The sequence below is a fragment of the Microcaecilia unicolor genome, chromosome 11, assembly GCF_901765095.1.
Source record: "Microcaecilia unicolor chromosome 11, aMicUni1.1, whole genome shotgun sequence".
In the NCBI taxonomy this organism is placed as follows: domain Eukaryota; kingdom Metazoa; phylum Chordata; class Amphibia; order Gymnophiona; family Siphonopidae; genus Microcaecilia; species Microcaecilia unicolor.
In genome coordinates this window covers 39,293,864-39,312,617 of record NC_044041.1, presented here as the reverse complement: position 1 = coordinate 39,312,617, position 18,754 = coordinate 39,293,864, and the positions used below count along the sequence as shown (strand labels likewise).

Genomic DNA, 18,754 nt, shown 5'->3' with positions numbered 1-18,754 from the left:
GTAAAACTTGAAGGGACATTATTTTTCCCATATATGTTTATGCCCTTTGTAAAATAAGGAACACGCTTCTAGATTTTTGTTCCACCCAAGGCGCAAACCATACCCCCTATCCCACCCCCTTGAATTCTCTGTATGGTGTGGATCTCCACATGTAAGTAGCAGCTTCCTCAAATCACCAGTTACACGCGTGTGCAATCTACACATATAAATGCTGCTATTTACCCATAGAGATGCTTCTAAAATAATCCCCTTCTCAGATTCAAAATGTAGTTCTAAAGGTAAGGCATTCCATAGTTGTACAATACATTTACCAAAGCTTGGACCTGGAAGAGCACTAGGATTGCTCAAGATGAAACAGAACAAACCGAGGTATACCAGCGGATAGTCTGGGGGAGTTTTGTGGACAATGTCCTACTTACACGAGTGGAGTTTGAACATCAGCTTGACGGTGTAGTGATACAAGTGGCTACAGTCCTGGATCACCTGGATGAGAGGAGCCAGCTTGCACTGCCCAGCAGACATCTGGGACACTGCAATGGCTGTGTTGAGCTGCCTAGAAACTAGTCAGAAAGAACTTTGGTTACTACCACATGAGCCAAAAAACTTTATATTCCTCAGAGAACTTAAAGACTCTTAATTATGGGCTGCCTACACCAGGGAGCATAGAGAAACTGCTGCTTACTTATACCCCTGGACCCTTCTGGGCATTCCAGCCCAAAACACACCACTCATCGCATATAACAAACAAATAAATTTACCAGTCAAGAAGGGGCATAAAGGTGTCAGACATGATTTGTTAACAGAAACCCTAGACAGCCCTTCCCCTCCCCCTCCAATATTTATAATCATTTAACCAGCCAGGAACGGCTCCTGGCCGGTTAAATGGCACTTAACCAGCTATCTGGCAATATTCAGTGGGAAAAAGCCGGTTATCTCCTGCTGAATATTGCCAGTTAGCGCTTAGTGGATAACTGGTTAGGTCATGTGATATAACGGCTATTCGCCGATATTCAGCGCATCGCTGGCTAAGTTTGGCGGGCAAATTAGGCCGCTGAAATAGCAGACCTATCTTTGGTCTGTTTAAACTTAACCGGTCAGTGCTATCGAGTCAGTTATGTTTAAACTGGATATGGCCCGGCATTAAATATTCAGACTCAGCGCTGACCGTGGGAGTCAGCCAGGCTACCTTCCGTGGTCTGAATATTGGCCTCCTTATATTTAAAGGAGTGAGCTCTGATGGCTATGAAAACAAAGGTAACTCAGGCAAAAGAAAAAAAATGATGTCAGAAAGAAAATTAGAAGCTCCAGAGATTTCAATATCTTCATCCAGACTATGAATATCTAATGTGTGTGCACAGTTAAGTCACTGAGGCTTCCAGTCGCTGCAAAGAAAAAACCCACCATCAACACCTTTGCATGGCATATTCCGTTTCTTCTTCTGCTTAAATGAGCTGGGTGATAGTTTACAGATTTCCATGGTTTTCCCAAATACAGTGCTCATGAACATTAACCGGGTACGGTTTGAGGTTATCCGCAGTAAATAAACTAGATCAGATACTCTGATCGCAGGACTGGGTTAATTTACATATGATTGACTTGTCTAAAATCTAGAAGCTTGAATCTGGGATATCCTACATCCTATGGGCGATATCAAATTGTAAAGCCAACTGGTGCTATTTGTTATGGCATCAGAGTATCCCCAGGAATAAGCCATCAGTTGACATCCATTGGCTATGTACAAAGCCAACCAGGACTAAGCAAAATTAATCCTCAGCTCTTACTGACACACAAAGAAAAAACTGCATCCAAAGCGGGAAGATTGTGAAAAATTACAAGAGGACCTTACGAGACTGGGAGACTGGGTGTCTAAATGGCAGATGACGTTTAATGTGAACAAGTGCAAAGTGATGCATGTGGGAAAGAGGAACCCAAACTATAACTATGTCATGCAGGGTTCAGCGCTAGGAGTCACGGACCAAGAAAAGGATCTAGGTGTCATCGTCAATGATACGTTGAAACCTTCTGCTCAATGTGCTGCTGCAGCTAGGAAAGCAAATAGAATGTCGGGTATTATTAGGAAAAGAATGGAAAACAAAAATATAGTGGAATTAGAAAAGGTGCAGAGAAGGGCAACAAAGATGATACAGGGGATGGGACGACTTCCCTATGAGGAAAGGCTGAAGAGGCTGGGGCACTTCAGCTTGGAGAAAAGGCGGCTGAGGGGAGATATGATAGAGGTCTATAAGATAATGAGTGGAATGGAATGGGTCGATGTGGAGCGTCTGTTTACGCTTTCCAAAAATTCTAGGACAAGGGGGCATGCGATGAAGTTGCAGTGTAGTAAATTTAAAACGAATCGGAGGAAATTTTTCTTCACTCAACGCGTACTAAGACTCTGGAATTCGTTGCCGGAAAAAGTGGTTAAGGCGGTTGACTTAGCAGACTTTAAAAAAAGGGTTGGGCGGCTTCCTGGAGGAAAAGGCCATAGAATGTTATTGAATGGACATGGGAAAAATCCACTATTTCTGGGATGGGCGGGACAAATTGTTTGTTCTTTTGGCCGCTGTCGGAGACAGTGTGCTGGGCTCCATGGACCCTTGGTCTGTCCCAGCATGGTGATGCTTATGTACTTCCAACAATCAGTAAACAATCCAACACTTTCTTCCAACAGAATTATCAGGGATTCTTTTGTTGTTGTTGTTGTTGGGAAAGTCAAACATTTTCTAGCTTTAAATAGCTTATTCTTCCCCCTGGCGCAGATGACATTTTTAGCCCTTTTCCAGGACCTTAAGTTGAGAAACCATTCACCCACCCAAGACTTACCAGACTCAGAAAGCTTGAGTTCGCAATCCATGTAATCAAACATTTCCACTGTCAGCTGAAATCTAAAAAGAATACACAGATGCAAAGGAAGTCAGATATGCAGCTAAGTGCACTGCACTGAGCACATGCACAAGTAGAGGCCTGGTGAGCCCTAGGGGCTGCACACTGTCTGCTGCCCGTCCCTGGCCGCTGTGTACGCCATCTTTTCAACATCCAGCTCTAGGGAACAAAAAAGTCCCTCTGTACTAGGAATTACCTAAATGAAAACCAAATGCAGGGTCCTTTCACCAGTTACTACGGATGTTTCCACACTGTCTTTTGAAGAGGGCAGAAAGCCCAATTCCACATAACCACTAAACACAGCACTGAATAACTGGTCTTTTATTTATTTAACCTCCAAATGGATTATAGCGCCAGAAAAGAAAACACAACACAGGTCAACTCTCAGCTGGCCTGCAAGCGTGTTAAGATTACCAACTGTAATTTATCCAGTGATCTTTGAACAAGTGTTTGGTGTCTATTTGTAGGTTTTTAGCTCTTGTTTTTATTGATTTATATTGTGTTTGTTTCATTACTTGTGTGTCGTGGGCCACCTATAAACTGGTTCATGTCATAAAACCATTTTCAAGCAAAATTCTTCTAAATTTAGATGGCCAAATAGAGGCCTGCAATCCTGAGCCGGTCTTGCAAATGTGTCTGGAGCTGCTAAATGTTGCCACTCAACAGGAGAAAAGTAACTAGATACTGCAGGCTGAAAACCTAACTCCGTAGCTAAGGCAGCCAAACCCCAATATTTAATATGCAAAAAAAAAAACGTTTCTGGTTCCATTCATCCAGTAAGACGAAAGTCAGACAGAATCAGATACCGCAGACTTAGAACTTGTAAAAACAAGTCAGATTTAAATTATGCTATCATTCTGCATGCCATTAAAGCTTGGCGCATCAATAACCCAACGAGCAAGTACCAGGAATCTTAAATGCCAAGACAGGTGAAGTAACCCAGGAAACATACATGTCATTTACATCTGTGCCCGCAGCCTTCTCTAGCACATCATCTGATACTTCTAGGTTTGGAGGGAATTCAGGATGCTGAGAAGAGAGAAACAATGTTTATGTTAAAGAAGGAATATCAACCCACACCTAATTAAAGACTCAAAATGTAAAAACTGCTATTACCTTCATATGAAAACTTATTTTATGAAGTAACAGCTTGGCATAGATATTCACCAGTTGTCCATATCGGTCATGTAAGTGGCCCTAAAAAATCAACAGTTGAAAATAAATCAAAACTATGCTGTGCTTTATTTACAAAAAAAAAAGGTGAGAGCAAAAATCTAAATCTAAAAAAAAAGTTGAATAGACCAGTGCCAGCATTTTGAGTAGCCTATGCTAAACACACCTGATAAATTAAAAACAGTGTTAGAATCAAACATATAAACGGCAAGTGACCTGCAAATGCGCAGTAGAGACTTCCCTCTCTGTCCCACCCTCGTGGGACATGATGACGTCAGAGGGCGGAACAGAGAGGGAAACGGAGTCGGAGTCACTGTCTGACGCTGCCGTCTGGAAACAAACATTGCGTGCACCAACCTCCACCCTCCCCGCCGTCGCTCCCGCCCTCCTCCGTTATCGGGCCCCCCTGCACTGACCTGACAGCGCCTCTCACCTCCGTGTGGAAGCGCTGTGCAGCGCTTTCAGGTCAGTGCACGGGGCCGGGCACGGAGGGGGGAGGGAGTGGTGACGGCGAGGAGGATAGCTGGAAATCTCGCCCATTTTAACGGACTTAACGGCTAGTAAAGATAAAAAGGCAAACAAAGCTGAAGAGCTGACCCAAGACAAAGATTTTACAAGCCAGGGATGCATCCATCATAAAACTGCACGCTAGGAATTATCTGTGAATTTTTCTACCTAAAGGTTATGGTGTGTCTTGCTATTTGCAGGAATCTTCCTTCCTGGCTCTTACCCTTCATTCCCGATCAGAGGTACCTTCCCCACCCCCAACAGATAAAATAAACCAACCACCTGGTCCAGCAGCAATTTTAATAACTTAATCCTCACCCACAGATCTCCTATTTCTCGTATGTTGCTTCTGTGCCGTTGACAGTCTTGAAGAACCTAGAATTGAAGGCAGATAACAGATCAGCATTTGACAGCCTTGATGATTCTTGTGGTGAGAATGCAGGCGATGTGGGAATCATATGAAAGAAGGGTTTCAAATCTTATTCACCAACCTCCATTTCTATACCTGGCTCCATTATCAGCTAAATAATTAACCCTTCACTTAGCTGAAAGAGGAGACTGAATCATTACCAAGAAGAGTCCTGGCAGTCTATTTTACAGCATAAGCAGAAAGGATATGCATTTTACACCAATTTAAACCAAGTACTTTTAAGCCAGCAGTTGCAATGAAAATAATTTTTCATACAAGATTCAAAATGTAGATGTCCAGAATTGTGCTGGCAATCTAACAACCTCATATATGGGAGTAACTTCCTATTTAATGTATAGTAGGGAATAATTTTCAAGCTTCCTATACTGCTGCAAGGCTTGTGGTTACCTCTGAAAACTCATTCCCATGCATTCACTCTGCAGCTCCTCAATACCTCTCCACTCTCATCTCTCCCTACACTCCTCCATGGAACTCCGCTCACTGGGCAAATCTCTCTTATCTGCACCCTTCTCCTCCACAGCTAACTCCAGACGCCGTTCCTTCTATCTTGCTGCACCATATGCCTGGAATAAACTTCCTGAGCCGGTAGGCCAAACCTCATCTTTGGCCATCTTCAAATCTAGGCTAAAAACCCACCTCTTCAATGTTGCTTTTAACTCCTAAACATTCAACTGTCCCCTATCCCTGATATGTCCTGTCTGTCCTAACCCTTATCCCTTACTTGTCCTGTCTGTCTGTCATAATTAGATTGTAAGCTCTATTGAGCAGGGACTGTCTCTCCATGTTCAAGCGTGAAGCGCTGCGTACGTCCGGTAGCGCTATAGAAATGATAAATAGTAGTAGTGGATAAAAGTGAAAGTCTGTGTTCATTTTCACTCTAAATATTGTTCAAGAAAAAAAAAGTATCCACAGAGATTCACATCTGCTTTTGTGAGCACTTTGACCAAAACTTGCATAGTTTTGTGTCAACACTATGCATGCCATAGCAATTCCTGCTCAAACCCAGAATGCCTCCACCAAACACAGGTAAAATGTGGAACAGCATGCATGCTTTTATTACCCACACAGAGAGGGCAATTTCCAGAGTGTCCTTTTATCCATGTAAAGTACAACCACTCCATGTCAATTCATAACTACAGCAATCAACTACCAGTCTTATAACATACACAGTACTGGAAGGTTTAATCTGTTCAAAAATATAAAAAAGTTTCACAACTGCTTCAAACTAAGCATATATAAAAAGGAAGTAAATGTAAAATCAGCCGTAGGAGATGCCTAGAGGGTAATTTTATAAGGCTGAGCCTTATTTAATGTAGATTTTGACACACCTATTTTAAAAAGTCAAGTATGTGCGTACTTGCATAGGTAGAAAAGACCAAACATAAAATACAGGTGCTGACACGTCAGCTCTGGGGTTGGTGTAAATGTATGTGTATAATTTACACACATAAAATAAGAAATATCATTTATGCACTCAGGCTCCACTTAAAGTCCGTCTTTATGCAAGCCCACAGTGAAAGCACATGACGTGAAATTTATGCACATCTTTAATGCTGGTCACTATTTTATAAAAGGGTACATAAATGACTAAAATACCAGCATTAGTATACATTTCTAGTGCCTAAAAATAGTTGACTCATAAAATTACTCCTAGTGTGTTCAGTTTTAGGTTACTAACTTCCTGTCAGTAAGAACAGAGGCATATCAGATGGTGAGATGTCGGTATATGTGTCTCCCCTCGCACACCCTTCCTTTGCAGTCTTCAAAGTCAGTCACCCTTACCCCTGCTCTTCACCTCCAAACCAACCCCCAACTCCAGACTCCATTCTTTCCACCTTACTATGCCATACATTGGGGGGTGGGGGGAACTCTGAGCTGGTGTGCATGATCTCTCTCTTTCTGGCTTTATTCAAACTTAGACCTGATTAGCCCACCTTTTTGAGGCTGATTTTTAATATGGCTGCAAGTCAATCATGTCTAAAGAATTTAATCACATTGCCTGTCTCCTACAAACATCTCTTCTGCTCTCTTCCACTCCCAACCAGTCATCAACATGATACAGCATCTTTCCCTCCAACCAGGATTCAACATCGGCCCCTGTACGTCAGCTTATCTTAAAAATGGTCTTTTGCTGGTCCCCAGCAGTGGTAGTGGTGCACATATGCTGCCTGCGGCCTGCTCTGGCCCATTCTGCCTCCTCTGATATCACTTCCTGTTTTTGCAGGGGCAGAATGGGTCAGAGGGAAAACTTCAGACCTGGCCGCAAGCAGCCCCTGCCTTGGTCCAACAGAAGACCACCTTGAATGAAGACAGGGGGGGGGGGAAATCGAGAGGGGACAGATGCAGGGGAGCCAGGGCCAAATCTACGGGGGCCCATACTCCCGTGGCTCCACGTAGCTACGCCCCTGCTCTCATGCATATTTATTATGGATATCTCTGAAAACCCAACTGGCTGGGGGCGCCCCAAGGACTGGGTTGAGAACCACTCATCTAGAATTTCACTTTTTAATCTAGTCCCTCAATGTTAAGTATTTTTAAGTGTGGAAATTGCGATTCCATCTCTGGTATTCATAATATCAATAGGACAGTTCTTTAAGGCATTTACCTGAGTGAAAATGGCCCTCGATTGTGACCAGAAATACAGAAGAGCTGGGGGGGGGGAGGGGGGAATCTATCACAGCATCTGAACTTAACTATACTAAAAAGAAGTACTGAGGGAGGTAAAGTGCACACATTTAATTTTCAAAATGCATGTGCACTATCTTGCTCCCAGTGTTCACACAAATAGCTGATGTGAAGAACACAGAGGCTTTTTGCACACACAAATGTACTTCCTAATTTTCCAAAGAAAATGGGTATAGTTTTTCTATAGAAACTTGCAGATAGTATGTTCATTCAACACACCTGTGTATTCTGCAAGCATGCAGGCTCCCCAAAATCTATAATTACTAATCTCTAGGCACCTACATCAGTGATTCCCAAACTTTTATCCAAAATGATCCCAGTCTAATACTTCAGTATTTGTGCAAGCCCTGCCCTGATGGATACAAAATAGACCTCCACTCCCTTATCCACTCCTTACTTATCAAAATCATGAAAGCAGCAGTCAGCAAAGGGCACAAACCCCAGTGCTAGTGTAACAGGAAGCCCACACAGGAGAGAGGACAAGGCCTGTGAAAGGTTCACCGACTCACAGGGCCTCATGCCGACTGCCACAAGTGGGCATAGGGAGGTCCAGAGGGAGGGGAACCAGCCCTGTTTCTGTGATCCCATCTAGTATCTCAACTCCCAGTTTGGAAACCCTGCTGGCCTACATCTGACTGATCAGTGCAAGTACATTTGCCCCTTCATTCTGTGACGTAGAAATCCTGATTGCAGTGTCACAACTATGGTGTTTGCCAGCGGAAAGCTTTGCGATATCTGTCATTGACTCATGTGACCCATCTCCAGTTTTGCAATGCACAAAAAATGTTAATAAAGTTTTACTAAACACCTCTAATTGCTACAGCAATTTGCACAAGGAGGAAAGAAGCTTCTTACATTGGGATGTCCATCTCTCAAGACCTTGTGCAGCACATGGCAGAACTTCCAGCTAAGGATAGAACTGCTGGGTAAGGGCAGACCGATTGCGTAAGACCAGAAGGTGAAGGCCCCCTTCTCATGGTGAGTCCCCAGAATAATTCCTTCACAAAAGTCAAGGAAAACGGGTCCACATGGCAGATAAAATGCATATTCCAGTTTTCATTTACACAAACTCTGAAGTGAATCCACATACATTACAAACATGAATTCTGACATCTAGCGGAAAATATTTAAAACATTGCTGCACAAGCATAATAAAGAGACAAGCCGTTAACTTATTAACACGACTCATGCTGTGAAAACAGCACTGCCTCAACCACTAGACTGATTAGATGGCAGCGAACTGCTGAAATGAAAGCAAAACAATGGGTCTGGACAAACACAAACTCAAACCACCATCAGCATATTCTTTTAACTGCATTGAGGATAGACAGTTTTCAAACAGCTCATTTACCTGGGTAAGTGTTTGGGGTTTTTTGTTTTTTTGGGGGGAAGTCACCCTCATTATCAGGATTTACTTAGTGCCTTTTTGAAGGAATTCACTCAAGACAGTATACAGCAAGAATAAGTCGCACAATTACAGCAGTAAAAATATTCAAAGTACGGCGTAGTATGCAACATTACAATGTCAACACAATAAAACATTTTAATAGCATAGGGTGTAAGCAAAGATGGAAAATATAGATAGATAAGAGAATAAAATGAGTAAGAAAATAAGGTACTTAAAGAAAGTTGCAAATTGAGGTCAGAAAGGTGCTTGAGTATCATCTTAGCTAGGATAGGAGTGGATAAACATATCCTGCAATAGTATGTGCAGCCTGTGTCATTCCTTGTGGGTATATGACTAGCTAATTTTTTATTTTAGTTACATTTGTACCCCGCACTTTCCCACTCATGGCAGGCTCAATGCGGCTTACATATACAGGTACTTATTTGTACCTGGGGTAATGGAGGGTTAAGTGATTGCCCAGAGTCACAAGGAGCTGTGCCTGAAGTGGGAATCAAACTCAGTTCCTCAGTTCCCCAGGACCAGAGCCCACCACCCTAACCACTAGGCCACTCTGCCACTGTGGCCTAGTGGTTAGGGTGTTACTTCTCCCATTAAAGGCCTAGTTGAAGAGCCAAGCTTTCACCTGCTTCCTGCAGTAGAGATAATCTTCTGTTGTGCAAAGTCTTTAAGGGAGTGCATTCCAGAGCATGGGGGCTATTTCGGAGAAGGCTTGCTTGGGGGTATATCACATCATGTGATGTCCTTTGGAGAGAGTGTAGTTAGGGATACTCCTTGGGAGGACCTTAGTGACCTTGGAGGTCACTACACGAGGGAGATCCTGTTCCTTCAAGTATTCTGGACCACTTCCTGTAAGAGCCTTGAAGATCAGTTTTTTTTTTTAACCCTTTAGCGTCCAATGTTCCCATCAATCTGTTCCCATATGGCTTATTACGGGAACATTGGACGCTAAATTAATTTGGCCCTGTGTTGTACTGGTAGTCAGTGAAGTTTTTGAAAAATGGTGTGATGTGATCACATAATCTTCTATTAGTTTTGCTGAAGCATTCTGAATCAATTGGAGTTGATGCAGACCCTTTGTAGTCGGACCAGTGTAGAGTGAATTACAGTAATCCAGTTTTGATGTTATGGCATGCACAATTAAGACAAGACTTACCTTCTCAGTGTAAGGAGACAGACAGGATAGTTGTCACAAGTGATAGAAGCTGTTCCTGAAGGTTGCTTGGATTTTGGAGGAGGAGTGATTATCATGACTGCTGGGTTTAATTATCAAAATTTTAGGGGAAGGCAGGGCAGCAAAGAGCCTACAAAATTCATTAAGATCTGAGACTGAAAGTTTGCTTAGTACAACTAACAAACCCTTAACCAAGAGCCACTTACCTTCCTTTTGTGTTTATCAAGTCAGTGCCCTTCCAAAAAGGGAACATAATGTAGTTTTCCTACAAATTATTATTTAGATACTGTATTGTTTTGCAATAATTATTGGTGGAGATTACAAAACTGGTTTGGTATCACACTTATTTTAATTCACTCCTCTATTTTTGCAATCCATTTCTGGACCCCAGTGGAATGTACAACTCTGCCCAAGTCCACATTCTCCCAGATTCAAGGCCCTGCGAGTAGTGTGCGTTAAATTGTGAGTGCAGCCAGTTTACACACACTACTCAACTGGCTGATAACTAATTTATGCATACTTTTTAGGCACATTCTAAAAAGAGGTGTGAATAAATTCCGACATACACAGATGAATAGAGGGCACAGCCATGGGAGGAGTGTGGGCGTGTCAGGGGTGTCAATCACATTTACGCATATTGTTATAGAATTCAGAGGAATGTGTGTACATTTAGGTGCGGGCATTTACACCAGGTTTTCAGTGGCATTAATGGCTGCGTCTAAATGTGTGTGCTCCCCCGGCCTATGCGCCACTCTATAAACCGCATCTTACTGTAGACATGGTTTACAGAATAGCGCTAGGCGCTTTATTCCAACACGCCTAGATTTTGGACGTCATATCCAGAATCTGGCTCTTTGTGTATAAGCTTTATACTGCTGACCCAAAACCCAACCAACCTCTCGCATGCATTTAACAGAGGTGCTGATCACCCGGTACAATATTTATTTGAAAGGATACTCCGTGCATGCTTCTCTTTCACTGGTGCTTCCTGAGTATTGATTGCTTTGCTGATGCTGATCGCCTGTAAGAGGGAGGAAAGCATATTAGCAACTTTACCGGCTGGAGTACCCCCAAGATCACTGATGCAGCCTCCCCTTGCACACAGGATTAAAGGACTGTCACCATTCCACTGACTCTGGCTGAATATCTCATCCCCCAAACCACCAGCAGCTTTTGGTGTATTCACTCTCCCACTTCATAAACAGCATTTCCTCACATTCTCCTTCAGCCATGATGCAAATCCAGGCTTGTCATCCTTAGTATGCAGGACTTGGAAAATCCCCAAGGAACAAAAAACAAGGACACTTGTCCTCTCTGAACTAATGGATCTGACAACACTGAGTAACAGCAGTCTTTCCCTAATATTATACAGCCAGGATTGAAAAGGTGAGGCAGGATTTATAACAACCACAACTGTGCAAAAACTAATGCTGATGTAGAAAAAATAAAGCTTACTCTTTTTAAATGTTCATAATTGAAACTTGATAATTTGTAAACAATGCTTGAAACAGCTGACAGCATTCTAATAGTTAAAATTAATATGTCCCTTCCCAAAAGAGCTCAAGTGGCTACCAGGGACAGTGCAAGATAGTGACTTGCCCAGTAGGGAATAGACCAATCCTTCGGAACTCAGTCAGTTCAGATTTCCTTTTACATTAACATTGTAGGCATAAAAGGAGACTAAGCATGAAACAAATGCTTGGCAACAAGAATTGGTACCAGAAAATAAAGCGCTACAAAAACAGTGAATCCACCTTCACTCCCAGTCCTTACGGGCTACATTCAGGATATCCTTGAAGAATCTGCACAAGGGAGATCTGCATGTTTACTAGTAAGCAAATCTCTCTCGTGTATATTTATTAGGAAAATCCTGAAGACCTGACTCTCACTGGCAGACCTCAAGCACTAGGAGTGAAGACAATTTACTTCGGTGCTAATCAGGGCCAGCTGAAGGGATAGTGAGGCCCTGAGCCAACTTGCTTTGGCAGTGTTCTCTCCCCCCCACCCCATCGCATCATTTCTGGCACCCTTTCCTCCCCTTGAGTCTGACATCTCTCCCTTCTCTGGCCAGTGTCTCTCCCTGCCCCCCTTTCCCCGTGGGTCCGGCACTGCTCCCACTCCTCTCTCTCTCCCCTGCCCCATGGTCCCCTTAAAAGTTTACATCAGTTGGTGGCAGAGGCAGCAAGACAGGCTGCTTTTAGCCAGTCCCTGGGTCTTCCCTCTACTATGTCCTGCCTCCTCTGATCCAATTTCCTGTGGGCAGGATGCAACAGAGGGAAGACCCAGGGGCTGGCCAAAGGCAGCCTGTCATGCTGCTACTGCTGGCAACCAACAAACTTTAAGGGGACCACAGACCTGACAAGTCTCCCGCATTCAGCGGGAGACTCACACTTTGGCGGGCCATCTCCCACCCTACCGCCAAAGCGGTGAAGTCTCCCGCTGAGATTTCATCGGCCACTGCTTCTCCCAAGGCAGCAGCGGCAGAAAAACAAAACAAAAAAAGCAAACACGCGGAGCCGCAACACTGCCTTCAGGCCTGCACTGTCAGTTCTGCCAGCCCTCTGCCCCTGGAACTCAAAATTGACGTTGGCAGGGGCAGAGGACCGGCAGAATCGACAGTGCATGCCTGAAGGCTACTGCCGCCCCGCGTTTGCTTGTTTTTTTTTTTTTTGTCATGGATGTGGTTGCTGCACACAGCACAGGCTGCATCGTGGTGGAGGGATCGGATGAAAAGTTGAAGCCATTGATTGGTCTCTGTAAGTAAATAAATTGTAACCTCTGAGCTGCTGCATCCACGGTTGTCATTTTTATATTGTTGGTAGAATTTTTTGTTATCTCGCTTATATTTTAAAAAATTGCTGGCTTGTGCAGTATACAGATGTACTCAGAGGAAGTATAATAAGGGAATAGCTTTTCATAGGTAGAGAAGTAATTTGTTAGAAAGTGTAATCAGTGTATCATTTGGAGGAGCTGGTTATAGGGACACCTTAGCACTGTTATATTGGTGAACACATTTTTTTTTCTCAAGGTAAACGGCCTCTATGAGAATCAGGTGTTCAACATTCAGAGTTTCTATTTACTTATTTATATAATTTATATCCCATAATTAAACAAGAATTGGGTTGAAACCTGGGAGCACTTAAATCATTTTTTTTCCTATGCCTACATCAAAAGAAATTCAAGATGACACAAGGTCGAGTGGGTGGAGCCAAGACAGAATGGGCGTGGCTGGGACATGTACTAAAATCTCCCTCTCAAAAATCGGGACCCCTTGGCAGCTCTGGGACCATGGGAGGAAAGGAGAGAGAGCACTGCTGGACCCGCAGCAGGGAGAGGGGACAAAGAGGAGAGAGCAGACCTGGGGTGGGGGGTGGGGGGGTGGGAAGGAGGCTTAACCTTTAGAGGAGGTGAGGTCAGAGGTTGGGTATTTTGGCACCCATAGCCAGTGCCTCACCTGGTCCAATGGTTAAACGAGCCCTGGTGCTAATGCCCAATTTAATTGCGTCTAACTACCCCTGCCCTGATCTTATCTCAAGATCAATGGGTTTAAAAACCCCAGATTACAGCACAAGACGTTGGCCAATTTCCAGTGCAAGGAACTGGTATTCCTGATATAGCTAGACAACAATTATGCAAATGTTATAGTAAACAACCTCTGTGATTTGAGATAGCTTTGTGGGACTCTATTTCAGTCTCTGCATGCCCAGTAAATCATCCTGCACGGTTTAATTTCTGACATTCACTGAAATATCAACTGACACAAGTACACAAGAAAGGACAGTTTAATATTTCAAAAGCAAAAATGTTAAAAACCTGCATGGAAGGTCCGACAGGGTTTTTATAAGAAGGAAAATACTTGCGACTGCTCATGCAAGGGGTAATTTTATAACAGGGCATCTATGTCAAAATTTCAAAAAGGCACCTACTTTATAAAAAGGTAATATATGCACCCACATATCTTTACAAAATGCGCATCCAGAATTATCACCAATTTGACAAATGCTCTGGCACAAAATTTACACCTGCTCCAATGAGGATTTAAAAATATAAAACACAAACACACACAATTTGCATGTACTTGCATATTTTATAAATGTCACACTTACATTGCAATGCCACCTAAGCTCTGTCTACGAACACCTACGTGCAGTGCTTGCACAAGTATGAATCATTCAGCCCAAATTACATCCCCAGGAATACTTACACCTGTTTCGAAGGAATGGATCCGCGGAATCTTCATGGAGATTAGGTGGCGACACTGGTAATTGGGAAACAAAACCAGTGCTGGGCAGACTTCTACAGTCTACACCCTGATCGTAACTGGATAGGGATGGGCTGGAGTGTACATTTTAAGGGGCTTCGACATTAGCTTCAGAACTTAGTACAAGAAGAGTGCTGGGCAGACTTCTACGGTCTGTGCCCTGAGAAAGGCAAGGACAAATCAAACTCGGGTGTACATATAAAGTATCACATACCATGTAAAATGAGTTTATCTTTTTGGGCAGACTGGTTGGACCGTACAGGTTTTTATCTGCCATCATTTACTATGTTACACACAGTGCTTGCACAGGTGTGCACCATTCTTGCTAAATTACATCCCCAGGAATACCTACCTAAGAGCCCTTTTTTTTGTGTATGAAAATGTTTTACCCCCTAAAAATTGTGTTGGGTTTGAAGTTCTTCCTCTTTCAGGACACTTTTGGATCATAGTTCAATTTCTTTTGGCTTTTCCCCAAGTGATGCTCTGGCATATGAGGCAATGCTTTGGGTTTACAGACCACTGCTCCTCTCCTCCTGTGCTGATCTCTGAGTTACTGTAAATTTCTCCTATAGTTCTTTTCTTTCCACCTCATATCAGAGATTGTAAACAACTTAGAAGGCTAACTGACTGAACGGGATTAACAATGACCTTGGAAACTATATCTGTTTTAGCTGCGAGCCCAGCCTTACAACCAATATGCCCAGGGCATGCACTCGGATGTCGCATCCTCAAGAGTGAGGTCACACTGGTGCAGTCTCTTTGCATCTAAGCTGATTTTAATTCATTAAAGGGAAAAATATCAGTCTCTCTCAAAGCAAGCATGCAAGAAAGGCCAAGGTAGGAACAGAAAAAAAATTCTTTAGAACAGTTGGCAAAAAGCAGTAAATAAATCCTAATAAATCTATTCAGAACACACGTACACTATTCCTCTAGAGACAACATAAGCAAGGCCATCTCCCTCTAGCAAATCACAACTGTGCTCAGAATATGGTAACTTCTCTCAGCCACATGACTGATCAGAAGGCCAATCAGAAGGAGTGGTCTAGTGGTTAGAGTGGTGGACTTTGGTCCTGGGGAACTGAGGAACTGAGTTCGATTCCCACTTCAGGCACAGGCAGCTCCTTGTGACTCTGGGCAAGTCACTTAACCCTCCATTGCCCCATGTAAGCCGCATTGAGCCTGCCATGAGTGGGAAAGCGCGGGGTACAAATGTAACAAAAAAAATAAAAAAAATAAAATAATTACACAAAGGAGCAAGCAAAGAAGGATTTATAGTAATCTGGCTGCAGCCTAGGGCCCTGGTAATGCTAATTGAAGGGGTGGACAGACAACAGAGGGTAGCTCAAAAATACAAAACCTCTGCAGATAAGAGCTTGCAGGAAATCTCAGGATGCCTGTGCCCCATGGGTTAGGTTTGCCTATGAAAGGAACATCTTGGTTAGCGCCTCAAAGCTTAATGTAAATAAAAGAAAGTTTGACTAAATGTGAAGTCAGACATTAAAGAGCAGAATAAACCTTCACAGACAAAATATATCACAGAGAAAAGCAAGGTGACATTCCTGTGGAGGAACATTTTTCTAGGCAAGCCCCGTGTACCATTGACCTTAGGATCAGTATACCCGCAAGCAAGCCTTCTCCGGAGTAGCCCCAACACTCTGGAATGCATTGCCTGAAAGGCTGCGCTTAACACAAGACTATCTCTACTGCAGGAAGCAGGTGAAAGCTTGGCTCTTCAACCAAGCCTTTAACGGAAGAAGTAACTAACTTGGTTAGTCTCACTCACACACACAAGGATTGACTCGGGCTGCACATACTGCAGCGTGACATGTTTATCCACTCCTACCCTAGCTGAGATAATATTTAACCATCGCTCTGACCTCACGTGCAACTTTCTTCAAATCAATCACCTTACTTGCTAATTCTTCCTACTTTCTTACTCATCTATATGTTACAACTTTGCCTTACCCTTCACTACCAATTATAATGTTCTAGTACATATTGTGTTGTCATTGCAAGTAGTATACCATGCCATATTTTATATTGTTGTTCGAATATTTTTACTGCTCTAATTGCCTATTGCTCATGTTTGATCTATTCTTACTGTGCACCGCCTTGAGTGAATTCCTTCAAAAAGGCGGTAAATATATCCTAATAAAGAAAGAAAGAAAGAACCTTAAAACTTTCAGCAACTAATTAAGAGTGGAGGAGTGGCCTAGTGGTTAGGGTGGTGGACTTTGGTCCTGGGGAACTGAGGAACTGAGTTGGATTCCCACTTCAGGCACAGGCAGCTCCTTGTGACTCTGGGCAAGTCACTTAACCCTCCATTGCCCCATGTAAGCCGCATTGAGCCTGCCATGAGTGGGAAAGCGCGGGGTACAAATGTAACAACAACAAAAAAAACCATAACTATCACCATACAGGGACAGACCGAAAGTCCAAAAAGCCTAATATCATGTTTCCAACAGCAACCAATCCAAGTCACAAACACATGGCAGGATCCCAAAAAGTAGGTAGATTTCATGCTGCTTACCCCAGATAAGCAGTGGCTTCCACCCCCCCCCCCCCCCAATTAAAACTAAAATGATCAAACACTGAAACAAACACAAGTGAATAGGGACACTGGTTCTTTCACCACTTAGGAGTTTTCATAGAGGTGTGTCTCAGATTTCTCAGACCTTTACAAACATACCACTCCAACTTCCCAGTTTTTAAAAATAATTTGATTTGATTTTACAACTCTTTACAGCTTTGGTGGGGGAGGGGGGAGAAAACGACCCCACCAGCCACCTATAAGTCTCCTGTATATTTAGGTAACATCTATACAGTGCTTTTTTTCTAGCAAAAAAGGTGCCGGTACTCAAATGCCAGGCCACACATCAGCGGACCCACCCCACATAGCCAGGCCCCCTGCAACCAGTCACAGAATCTATGACAAGACAGAATTGTTGTGTAGAGCTTGAGCTCTTTCATTAAAACTTGGGGACCATGGGTCAATTTTAGCAGACAATGAAAAGGTGTCGGTACTCAGTACCACCAAGTACTCCCTCAAAAAAAAAGCCCTGCATCTATAGATCCTACACTGACTTAAGAAGGAAAGCACAGCACTCAAAAGTTAGTTCAATAAAATGTATTAGGTTGATGAAGTGACCCAGTAGAACAGAGGTCTTCCGCTCCTTGAGTAAGTCAAGAAACAAAATATGGCAGAGGCTGCATTCACAGTCCATGGGGAGACATGCAACAGTGACATGTGGTGGCCTGATTAGGTTCCACAGCTGCTCTGGTGCACGGATTGGACTACAGAAGGCTGGAAGAGATGTGTGGGGAAAAATCCTCAAGGTCATTTTGAATGAAGGCTCACTGCGCCAGATTCCAGTCCTGGTTCCAACTGAGCTGGAAGACCACAGGGGCAGGAGGAAACTGCCACGTAAAAATAATAAACATACTTTTTGATCTTTATGTTTAAATCTTTTTTATTAATATAAATTGACAATTGAACGGGTACTTGTCAAAGAAGTTACTTACAAAAAGTTGTCATCTAACATCATACAATCAACACAGCAAATTACAATACAGCATTTATATTTTCTCCCCCTCCCTCCCTCCCTCCAGTGCCTATCCTCCTACCCAACCAGTCCCACCCTCTACCCAGTCCCCCCCTATGTTCCCTACAGGTTCAACGATATGTATTGTTTGGGTCTCTCACAAATATCAAATGTGGTGGTGCCTGTCATGACGTCCTATATACCTAAAAAAGGCTGCCAGAGTGATATAGTTTGAACCAGGGGTCCTTTTGTCAGAGAGTACTACACAATATGCGTCACTATCAACAGGCTCCCCGCCTAGTGACAGGGCAAAAGAGCATCAAAGAAGGGTCAAAAATTCAGCAGTAAACTTCGCGCTCTGGATGGGAGGGTGACCCAAAGTGCCTCCCACTGTGCCCTAAACCTGAGGCCCGCAGGGCTTTCCAAATCAGGCACTCCGCACCTATCTATTCTCATTTGCCTCACTAGTTGTGAGCGCCATGTCTGCAGTGGGGATGTTTCTTTCGCTCTCCAAAATTGCAAAATGATAGTTATTCCAAAATATATTGCTATCTTTGCAAATGCCCTGAAGCCTTCTGGGGGGTCTGCAGTGTACTTGAAGATATTAAATAAAATTAAAGGCTCCCACACAAGGGTACAGTACCATAGTTGGTCCATCCCCCTTATAACTTGTTTCCAGAACCGCTCCACATAA

General features: G+C 43.3%; 1 protein-coding gene across 1 annotated transcript in view; it reads right to left on the bottom strand.

The window, feature by feature from the left end:
* HIP1R (huntingtin interacting protein 1 related) overlaps nucleotides 1-18,754 on the bottom strand; it is a 161,696-nt gene that overhangs the window by 59,486 nt on the left and 83,456 nt on the right. Inside the window, exons 2-8 of the mRNA XM_030217833.1 lie at nucleotides 11,215-11,278; nucleotides 8,534-8,676; nucleotides 4,882-4,938; nucleotides 4,000-4,080; nucleotides 3,836-3,912; nucleotides 2,824-2,885; nucleotides 420-560 (exon numbers count right to left, since the gene is read on the bottom strand). Of these exons, the coding sequence (XP_030073693.1) occupies nucleotides 420-560; nucleotides 2,824-2,885; nucleotides 3,836-3,912; nucleotides 4,000-4,080; nucleotides 4,882-4,938; nucleotides 8,534-8,676; nucleotides 11,215-11,278 (625 nt within the window). The remainder of the gene's footprint in view (nucleotides 1-419; nucleotides 561-2,823; nucleotides 2,886-3,835; nucleotides 3,913-3,999; nucleotides 4,081-4,881; nucleotides 4,939-8,533; nucleotides 8,677-11,214; nucleotides 11,279-18,754) is intronic.